The 10,898-nt window shown below is 56.3% G+C and overlaps 1 protein-coding gene across 6 annotated transcripts in view; it reads left to right on the top strand.

Moving 5' to 3' along the window:
- The first annotated feature begins 296 nt into the window (after window positions 1–296).
- NFATC1 (nuclear factor of activated T cells 1) overlaps window positions 297–10,898 on the top strand; it is a 109,827-nt gene continuing 99,225 nt past the window's right edge. For 4 of the 6 annotated variants that reach the window (XM_059851241.1, XM_059851227.1, XM_059851234.1 and 1 more), the window contains exons 1-2: window positions 297–797; window positions 9,599–10,697. In XM_059851241.1, coding sequence (XP_059707224.1) covers window positions 665–797; window positions 9,599–10,697 — 1,232 coding nt within the window. In that variant the 5' untranslated portion in view covers window positions 297–664. Of the gene's footprint in view, window positions 798–4,690; window positions 4,825–9,598; window positions 10,698–10,898 lie in introns of those variants that run through there. The other 2 variants (XM_059851209.1, XM_059851218.1) reach the window with 2 other exon arrangements.

Genomic DNA, 10,898 nt, shown 5'->3' with positions numbered 1-10,898 from the left:
CTTCACTTTGCGACCCCGGCGCGCCGCCCGTTCTCCCGCACGAGGGCACCCGGCTCCCGCAGGCTGAGGGGACCCCGCGGGCGGTGGCGGCGGGGCCGGGGCTGGGCGGGCGCCGTGCCCCGTGGAGGGGCGGGCGGCTGGGGCCCGTCGGTGCCCGCCGGTGCCCGCCTCCCGCTGGCCGCCCGCCGGCGGCGGGGCCGGGGCCCGGCTGACATCACGGGGCCGGGGCGGGGAGAGGGGCCGGGAGGGGAAGGGAGGTGGGGGGGGGGGGGGGGGGGTGTTTTCCAGCTTTAAAAAGGCGGCGCCGGGCGCGCAGCCCTGCGTCAGAGCGAGACTTCCCTGCTCCGCACACTCACTGCCCCCGTCCCCCGGCTGCAGCTCTCCGCGGGCGGCAGCGCCCGCCGCCCCGTCCCGCCGCCTCAGCGCGGGCAGTGCCTCCGAAGTCCCCACGCACACCCGCCCTCCTCTCCATGCCCCGTCCCCGGGGGGGCGGCGGCGGCGAGCTCCTGTGCCTCCGCGGGCGCGGCTACCACGCCGGGGGCGGCGCGGTCCCGGTCACCGGGTCGTGAAGGCGGGCGGGGGGGCGCGGGACAGGCGGGACAGGCGACGAGGGGCCGGCAGGGGCCCAGGGCGCGGCGCCGGGCTCCGCCGCCCTGCCGGGTGGATGCCAAGCGCTGCCCCGCCGGCCGCCGCCGCGCCGCCGTCGCGGGACCCATCCAGCGGGAGAGAGAGGCCGGCGGCGGCCCCGCAGGACGGCGCCCGCCCGCTCGGCAGCACCATGAAGGCGGCGGAGGAAGGTAACGGGCGGCGCTGCGGGGGGCGGAGGGCGGGCGGGCGGCGGTGTCCCCCGGTGTTTCCCCGCGGCGGCCCTGAGGCTCGCCGGCGGCCGCTTGCCAATAGGTGTCTCTTTCGCCTCGCACGGCGCCGCAGCGGCCGCGCCGCTGCTCCCGGCCGCTTCCCGCCGGACCTGGGCCCGGGCCCGCTCCCGGAGGGACTATGAGGGCGCCTGGGATCCTGTCAGGGGCGCACACTCGGGGATTCCCTCCCCATCCCGGGTTTTCATTTGGGGGAGGTCAGTATACAGCCTATCGTTGCAGCCAACTCACGTTCCCGGGAAAAGGAAGGAGTCCCGGGCAGTGCCAGGCACCGTACCGGCGCTCCCGGCACACCGAGACAGGCGGGCACGCCGCGGCCGCGATGCGGGGCTCTGCCGTCCCGCGTACCCCGCGCCCCCGGCGGGCGGGCGCCCTGCCGCCGCCGTCCCGGCTCCGAGGAAGCGCTTGCCCTTCTATCCCAGCTCTGAATCACAGCTTCTTTCTCTGCCCCTACTGCGAAGAGTGCCCTGAGAACACAGTGGCAAAGTTTCTAGAGGGACAGATGGTGGGAGCGGAGCTCGGGACGCGCGCAGCTCCCCCGGGCTGAACTTGGCTCCTGCCATGGGTAGTGTCTGGCTGACTTCGCCCTCCCCTCTTGCCAGTCGGGACAGTGTTCTCCCCCAGGAGCATCGCTATCCACCTACCGCCGAAACTTTCGGACCTTGCCGCTGCTTACGGCTCCTGTCGACCCCGGCAGCGGGACCTCGGGGGCATCCCCGCCGGGCATCGTCTCCGCGCCGCGGCAGGTGTAGGGCAGATCCCGGCTCCCCGCTGCGGACCCGACGGCTCCCTGCTCCCCTCCCGGCTTTCCCCGGCTGACAAGTTTCCTCCCTATCCAATGGCAATGGTGCCGCCGCTTTGCAGCGGCTGCTGCTGGGGCTCGGGCAGGGCGCAGCGAGCTCGCACGTCCCGGGCAGAGAAAGTTGTGAAGAGGCGAAATGGGGGGGGGGGGGGGGGGGGTTTGTCCGTGTCCGCCGCGTTCTTTCCGCTGCGTGGGACAACGGGACTCCATTCCCCGGGTTTGTCCTCGGAAAGCTGGAAGGGAGCTCAAGACCCTTCTCTCTCTCTTTTTTTTTTTTTTTTTAATAATTTTACACAGCTGTTTTCACCCTAGGGGTTCATTGCAGTTGACAAGATTCTGCCAGTGCGAAATCTACAAGCGCGGCTCTGACTGTGGCTCCGCTTGCAAAGCGGAGAGCCTCTTGGGATGGAAGTTAATTATACTGTATTTAATAGAAGTGGCTGGCGTGCCAGTCGCACACTCAGACATCCGTGGGCTGCGTGCACGGCTCTTCCAATGCCCTGGCCTCCAAGGGCACTGAATACACCATTTGTAAAAATTACATCCAGAGGCAGCTGACATAAAAAGCATTCTGCAGCCTCTTGTAAAGGAAAGGAAGAAATACCCCTGCTTTATTTCTGTGGCAATTCTGATGCCTGTGTTAAACTGTGCCAACCCTCGTTGATAGTTTTCTTCCCCAGTGGTGTATTTTGTAAGGGACTAAGAAAATTAGTCCAGCCAGAAAGAATGACCCAATCCAGGAAACACGTAGGGGAGCCCTGCACGTCAGGACTGCTGCCTGCAAATTAAGGTGCCATTTGATTGCCAAACTACAACAATCAAAGAAAATACTTTATTTCTTGTTTAGTCTGGGAAGAAATGAGCAGAGAGTCCCAGTGGGAAGACCTCCTTTTTTTCTTTGGGTGGTAGCGAGGTGTGGTGTCCTTTACCTTTGAAAATGCCAGTATTTATGCCAGGTTTAATGCCATGGACAAGTTATATTTCACTTCAGGCTGGGAGGCTGCAGCTGGAGCAGACCATCTGATGCATCCCTTGTTGAACCCGCTTTATGGAGGTGGAACAACTCCAGTTAACTCCAAGGAGAGGCTGGGTGGGCAGCAGCTGAGCTGGTAGATTGGTCCGTGTGTCGTGCAAGGACGGCTGGTGACACGGAAATGGCCTTGTCAGGGCGCACGGCCTCCCCACAGCTCGTTTCGCTCTCCTCAGTTCAATTACACTGTTTCGAACCGGACTGTTAGCAGGAGGGCCACTGTTAATCTGTCTGCACATGTGGTATCGCTTCATTTCTAACCTTTTCACGGCACATCTTTACTCTTTCTCCTCGGGAAGGGTGCCAATCGAAATATTTCATTGACAGCACTAACACTAATGTCACTGACAAATCAAGCCGTCTGTAAATAGTGTGGGATAATTCACCAGTCTTGCAGGTACCATACGGGGGAGAGACGAAGGATCGAGGGCAGCAGGTACTTGGGAGCTTCTCCTCGCCTCCCTGCCCGGGCACTCGAGGACATGCGCGTCTGGAGCAGGGCGGCGTCAGGGAGGGTTGACACTGGTGGAACCGTGGGCCTGGCGGCTGGGGCGAGGCGGCTGTCCCGCCTGTAGGCCCTGGGCAGGGGGACAGGAGGCATATCCGTACCTGCCGCCAGGGCAAAGGCTGAGGGACGTGCACGGGTGAAGCGGGCCGCTCCTCCTTGCGGCACGGCCTGAGCCGGCTCCCCCGGGCGACCCCGGTCGGGGCAGGCGCTGGGGGAGGGGTTCCCCTGCTGCCAAGGCCTTTAGCACACTCGGGTGAGTCAGCCCCCGCACATCGGCACTAACTGCCCCTTCGGGGCGAAGCCCAGCTCGGCTCCTGCGAGAGCCCAGCCTGCCGGGAGGCTCGTCCCGGCGAGAAGGGGAAAAAGAATATGGGCTCAGATGGAAAAATATTGTGTTTTCCTGGCACTTTAGATCGGAGATTTCGGTCGCAAGCCTGGAAAATGGTATTCCCTGAGTTTATAAGAAAATACTATTTCCAAAACTGCTTAAAAAAACTGTTCCTTTTGAAACCCGACCTGAAGCTTCTACAACTGAGGAGCCGAGCTGAGCTGCTGCGGCGGGCGCTCCTTTGCCTGGCGGGGACCTTTAGACGGGCCCGGTGTAACAGGACAGGAAAGCAACTCGAAATATAAAGAAAGTCTTAATTTACTTTTTCCATAATTTGTATCCCGTACGAGCGGGAAGAGGGACCGGCCGGGCGAGCGGTGCCAGCACCGCCACCGGAGCCCTTTGTAGGAGCCCTCCCGGTGTGTGGCAGCGGCCCGGAGAGGACCTTTCCCTCCCCGGCGCACGGAGGCGGCCGGCAGCGTTCCGAGTCCCGCTTTACTGCGCTTTTTATAGCAGCTGGCACTAGTGGGTGCTGCGACTAAGTGAAATAAATAATAAATAAATGAAAGCGGAGCCTCTTGGCTCACAGACGCGGCGTGGTGGGCATCCACGGAAGAAACTTTATCAGTCGTCAGCGTAGAGGGGACACGCCGGTGTCCCCCTTGAGTAGGCTGAGCAGCCCTCCCTCCCCACTTCCCTCCCGCTGAAGCGCGGAAGGAGCCGCTCCGGCCCCCCGCCGTTACCGCCGGTCGGGAGCAGGTGAAGTCCCGCTCCCTGCCCACCCCTGGGCTCCCCATCCCGCCCACGGCGAGCCCTCGGCGGTCTGGGTCTTCCCCGGTGCCGGGGCCCCCGGGTGAGGCAAGGGCTCCCCGCGGAGCACGGGCTGCGCTGCAGGGGCAGAGCCCCGGCGGGAGGGTGCGGGGGGGGGCCGGGCACCGCGGTTGTTTGCATCGACCCGGAAACATCAACAGCGGGCGGGAGGGCGGATCGGAGGAGGCGGCAGCGGCGGCGGCAGCGAGACAGGCCGCCCGTCGGGGCCGAGATCACGTTACCGAGCGCAGCAGCGGCCGCCGTCCCACGCCGTGCCGGGGCTCCGCGCAGCCCGGCCCGCCGGCAGCAGGTGTCCGGGCGCGACGGGGCGGGCCGCGGCTGCGCCACCACCGCTGCCAGGGTGCCGGAGCGTGGCGGGGGTCGCGGCGGGAGCCATGACGGGCGTGGAGGCCGAGCAGGAGTTTGACTTCGATTTCCTCTTCGAGTTCAAGCACAGTGATGAGGGTGGAGGTGGGTCACGGCGGGGCGGCCGGGGCACCTCCAGGGGTGCTGGCGGCGGGATGCTGCGGCGGGCCCTCCTTGCGCTACTCCGTTCGGGAGGGGAAAAGGAGGGAGCGGGGCGGGGGAGCCGGCAATCCCGCCCGGACAGGTCTGCCCGGCCCCGGGTGGCGCTTGTCGCCTCAGCCCGCCGGGAAGCGGCGAGCGGGGCCGCGACGAGCGGGATAGAGTCCTGACCGGGCGGCCGGCGCTCCTCTGACGGGTCCCTGGCAGCAGCCGAACGAGGCGAAAGGGGAGACGACCCGGAGGGCCGCCGGTGCAGAGTTTTTAGAAGTTTGGTGTTAAGATGTCTGGACCCCCGCGCTGACCGCTCGCACTGCTTCCCCGGCTGGCTTTGGGTCTTGCCCGTGACAGAGATGGGCCGGTTGAGAACTCACTTGAGCCCCCTTTCCCCATCCCCCGTGAGCCGGAGTTAGGCTCAGGGTTTAGCTTGAAGGTCATCCGCAAACAAAAATAACGGGCGTGAATTTGTCACGCGTCACAACTGTTTCCAACTCTGGTGTCTCAGTCCGGCTGTCTGTTTTTATGGCTTTAAGCAATGCTTGAGGTGGAACTGAGGCGAACAGGACTGGAGCTGGCAGAGAGAGTTGCCGCTTCCTGGTGCGTGGTTAACTCGCTGCAGTGTCGGTGATAGCGGGTCACCGTAAAGAGCTCTTGTACAAGTGGATGACTTAAAGCTGCCTCAGAGTAGGGCTGTGTTTGCTCTGTGCCTTATCGTTTTGCCTGTAAATTCTAGCAGGTTTGCAAATCCTTGCCTGCCTAACGCAGCCTGTCAGGATATGAGTGAAGGTGTTTGCACCTTCCTAGCTCTCCCCAGTTGCCCACCTCTCTGGGACAATGTTGGTGTCCAAACAGTTGTTATGAGCTTCTAGTTTTTAGAAGAAGGCAGTTTTTAGAGTTTCACACCAAGCTTTTCAGATAAGCTTGTCCTAGTGATTAGACACCTAGGTGTCTAAAGTGGAGGGGCCTAAGCAAATTAAGTGTCAAAGTCCTAGTGTGAGAAGAGTACCTAACTCCATTAGGCAATTCTGAAAGCATGAATTTAAACACAGACATAGATGTGGCTTCATCTTGAGCAATGTAAGACAGCCCTCATCTTCTCTAAAGACCCTACAAGCTGCAGGTGTTCAGCATTCCTATTTAAAGTATGTAAATAAAAAACGACGGTGCTCAGTGCCTTGCAGGATCAGCCCATTAATGACAGAAATGAATAAAACTTCCTTATTGTGAAATTAACTAGAGGGGGAAAAGGAGCTTTTTAGCTGCTTCAAAGGGAAATGTAATATGTGGAGGTGTGCTCACAACTTAAAAGGGTCCAATTTCTTGTCCTAGTTATACTTAACCTAAGTGCGGATTTGTTGGAGCAGAACTGATGCAAACCTGCACTGGTCTATCTGATACTGGGGTTTGGCCCAAGATATTAAAATACCCTGTTAAATGTGTCTTGGTAATCTGTACACTGGTCCTGGGTGCCTCTGTGAATCACAGTCATAACAGTGACACCACGGCAAAGGCATTACCTGCCTTTCATCTGCATCAGGACTGTCAAAATATCCTACATAGCTACATTATGTGATGCAGGATTTTATTTCTACCTGTTTCATTCATCCTGGGGAGGAAAACCTCAGCATGTTATAAATGCTGACTATGGATGTGTGTTTGATGAATTTTGTAAATATGGAAGTTTTGGAGAATGAGCTTATTTCAGAAATTTTAGCTGGTGTTTTTTAGCCCGCAAACCAAGGTCTCTGTCTTTTTCCTAGTTCTGGCTTTGAGACTTTTATATTTGGTGGACATATTTTCTACATGCTGCCTGTAATTTAAAGATACCTAAATATGTTTGGAAGGCTTTGGATCTTGCATCTTGCCATTTTGTGTACTATTGTGCATAAACTATGAGTTGTATGACGTTATTTTTCTTGGACCTTTAAAAGTTGGCTTTAAAAAAAAATGCATAATAGTTCTAAAAGTGGCTATTCCTCGTCATGTGAATTAAGGAACTTGTTGCTTATAGCACTTGAGCCTGTCTTTTAATGTTTTTTTTTTAAACTGGATTCCGAAGGCTCGTCTGAGCTTTGTATTTCCTATTAAGTCTGGGCTGCAGATCTCACCTCAGTAATGCATTAGAATTTGAGCAAACTGCTGGGCTCACAGTACTTGTCCCTGTTATTTTGTTTGTTTACCTCTTAAGTTTTAATACAAGATCTAAAAGCGCTGATTCTGCCATCAGCAGAGGCAAAGCCCACCTGGTGGGTGCAGAGCTGGGGCAGCCTGCCGAGCCCCCTGTCTCCTGCCTGGGCTGTCCGGCTGCATGGTAGGGACTGGCTGGGAGCAGTTCCCAGCTGTGCCATGTCACCAGTGCCTTCCAGCTGTATGCCAGAGCGGAAGGCTGTGGAAGGGTATGTGGAAGAAGAGCATAGCCAGTGTCCCAGCAGTAGTGTGGACATGGACATCACCTTCCTCTGGAGCTGGAAGAAGCAGCAAAGGGGCTGAAGCTGCCCTCAAGGCACTACTCTAGACCCTTTCTCTGAGCTAATTTCTGAAACAGATAAGGTCTTACCACAGCTGTACCATGTCAGGGATTTTTTCCATGACGGGTAGGAGGGAGGGAAGTGGTGGTGGTTGTGGTGACACTGGGTGGTACGGCCAAGCGGCAGGGCAGCAACAAGACAGAACTGATTTTGGAAGGAGGGAATTCTGATCCCCCTGGCAGGTCTGCCCCTTGGTGTGACCAATGCAGTTGGATTTTGTCAAGTAGCGCCTCTTCTGCTGTATTTCCTGCCTCCCTGGTCGTTTGAATAGAGCGTGAAGCTGCAGCATGTTTTGAATAATCCAGTGTTATTTGTGGCACACTGCAGTGTAATTTAATGACCCTTCCTGAGCAAATGGCCAGTATCTGAGGGCAGGCTAGAGAGCAAGTTCAAAAGGTGTTGCTGCTCATCATTCCCACCTGTTACCTGCTATGACATGTATCAGCTGGAGTTGCTGTGAGGCTGCCACAGCACATTAATTTTTCCTAAGTACCGTTTGCCTTGGAGTCGTTGCCAGAGAGAAAGGTGAGTGTGGGATCACAGGTGGATGACACCAGAGAGGGCTGAGCTGATAAACAAGAGAAAGAGAATAGCTGGCTGTGCTGTTACCAGCTTGGAGGCTCGTTTGCATTTGCAGAGCTCCCTGGTCGCCTCTGGAATAGCAGCTGCAGTAATTAACACAGCCTTTCCATATCTTCCGAGGGAAGGTGCGCAAGATGACTGCCAAGGGAACCTTCCTCCGGGGATAGAAAGTGACAGGTTTCCCATGTGGACTAGCTGTGCCCACGGGGCATGTAGAGTTTCCCTCTGTCCTCCAGGAAAGTGATGCTGCTGCCATAATAATCCTCAGGGAAGGCTGATGCATTGCAAGCACAGCTTGGGGCTACAGCTGGGTGCATTTCCAGACTTCTGAGAGGAACCTGTACACCAGCCTTACGCAGACACAGAGTTCAGCAGTCATTGTCCCTGATACAAAGATTTTGCTCTTTTCCCAGCAGAGATACTGGCGTTAGGGCTTACGTGTCTGGCTCATGTGTCCTGGTGACACAGAGCCTCCCTATACCAGGAAGAATAGAGATGATGATTCCTCATCCCACCACAGCTCAGAGCACCAGGGGCATGTTGTCTTTGGTTGAGGGCTGCCCATTTCCCCATGGGCAGCCCACCAATATCTCTGGGTGACATCTCTGGGACAGGGGAGCAGAGCTAAAGGAGTGCCTTCAGCAGGCAGATAGCGAGGCGAGGCAGAGATGATGCCATGTGGACCAACTTTGAAATGCTAGTCCACAGGGATGCTGCTCTACAGGGATGGAGGCATGCAAAGGTCACAGGTTTATTTGCTTGGTCAGGGAGCCCACTGGCACAAGGCTGTGATGTGATCTGTCGCCTTCCAGGTTTTCCACATTGGCTGTGCAACTCTGCTCTTGCTTTTATACACCCGGCGCTGTTAAATGGTTGGAGAGCTGGCCCAGAGCGCGCTGCTGGCAGCGCTTGATGTGGCGTGTGCAATAAGCAGCAATTTCAGTGGAATTTCAGCTGTCGCTGAGTAGTGAGACATCCATGTTTATCCTTCACCTGGCCTCTGCCAGTTGGGCTGGAGGATAAGTGGTCCCAGAAACCAGAGCAGATCAATAGATCCATCTTTTTCCAAAATCCTAGTTAACTGGAACCAGTTGGAAACTTGCTGTAATGGAAATTTCGATTGTGTGTAATTTTTTTAACAGAATGCAGTTGATCTTTTTCTTTGCTTTAGTCTGCCTCCACTTTTGTTTTTTTGTCCAGTTTTTTGTGTATTCCAACTTTTCAGGGAGGGAGTTAGGCTCACTTACGTAAAAACACATCTCTTCAGCTGCATCTCTGAATGCTGCAGTCTCCAGAACCCTGAAGCAATGTTGTTTGAAGACTCAATTTTTTTGCTTTGAAGGTTCACCTAGGAACCATGCCCTCAAGACCAGTTCTGTCTGTGTACATCCCCCATCTCAAGTTATCTTGTCTTGTTCTGTTCAGTTAGTGGCATTTTCAAGGATGCTAGTCTGCAGCCTCTCGCCCAACATGGCACACCTCTGGGCTGTGTTGTTGAGGAGAGCTGTGCTTTTGTGTGTTGTGCCATGTCCCACCATTTCAGCTGGGTATGTTACTGAGTATATTTGTGCAGCACCTCATGTCATTCTTTGTTGTTTGTTTGTTTCTTCCAGAACACTATAATTATGCATCTTCAAATGTAAATGCTGGCTTGCCTCTAAATGTGGCACATTCCTCATTGTCAACTCCATGTCATGGCCTGCAGACATCAAATCCCGTCATTTCAGTTGTCCCATCGACAAACCATCCCTCTGGATATGGAGGACACATTGACAGTGGAGCCTCTGAGTACTACCTGCCGCCAAACATGAGACCTAATGGGGCTCCAGCGCTGGAGAGCCCCAGAATTGAGATCACGTCTTACATGGGATTGCATCATAACAACAACCAGTTTTTCCACGATGAGGTGGAGGAGGCCATCCCTAATGCCAAGCGGTCGCCTTCCACTGCCACTTTGAACTTGCCGAACATCGAGGCTTACAGAGACCCGTCCTGCCTCAGTCCAGCGAGTAGCTTGTCTTCCAGAAGCTGCAACTCTGAAGCGTCTTCCTATGAGTCCAACTACTCATATCCGTACACTTCACCTCAGACGTCTCCATGGCAGTCCCCGTGTGTCTCTCCGAAGACCACCGACACAGAGGAGGGCTACCAGCGCAGCATGGTGGCCTGTACTTTGCTCAGTTCCCCAAGGCACTCTCCATCAACGTCTCCCAGAACGAGCATCACAGAGGAGAACTGGCTGGGGGCTCGCAACTCCAGGCCTCCATCTCCCTGCAACAAAAGGAAGTACAGCCTCAATGGCAGGCAGACCTCCTATTCCCCACACCACTCCCCCACTCCTTCTCCGCAAAACTCACCGCGGGTGAGTGTCACGGATGACACGTGGCTGGGGAACACAAACCAGTACACCAGCTCCGCCATCGTCGCTGCCATCAACGCCCTCACCACTGACAGCACCATCGATATGAACGATGGGATTCCCATCAAGTCGAGGAAGACCACCATTGATCACACCCCATCCATGACTCTCAAAACTGAACCGGCTGGCGAGGATCATGGGACCATATCGCCAACTGCCGATTTGTCACCAGAAGACTTCTCCAGCTTCCAGCACATCAGGAAAGGAAACTTCTGTGAGCAGTACTTGTCTGTGCCACAGCATCCCTACCAGTGGGCCAAACCAAAGCCTCTATCTCCAACGTCCTACATGAGGTAAGGAACCCTGACTTAGAGGACAATCCCAGTAGTATCTTTATTGCATGCTTTTGTTTCCTCCTTCCCCTTTCTGTCTCTGTTTGCTGCCAAATCTGCCCATCTACTCACTCCACTTTACTGTGTCTTGTGACACTGCTTCTGTTGTTGGTGTGGTGTAACCATGAGTCAAGCCTTGAAGGGTAAAAGAGGCTGTTCTAG

This window comes from Haemorhous mexicanus, chromosome 1 (genome assembly GCF_027477595.1).
Source record: "Haemorhous mexicanus isolate bHaeMex1 chromosome 1, bHaeMex1.pri, whole genome shotgun sequence".
NCBI classification, from domain to species: domain Eukaryota; kingdom Metazoa; phylum Chordata; class Aves; order Passeriformes; family Fringillidae; genus Haemorhous; species Haemorhous mexicanus.
This window is presented reverse-complemented; position numbering and strand designations above follow the sequence as displayed.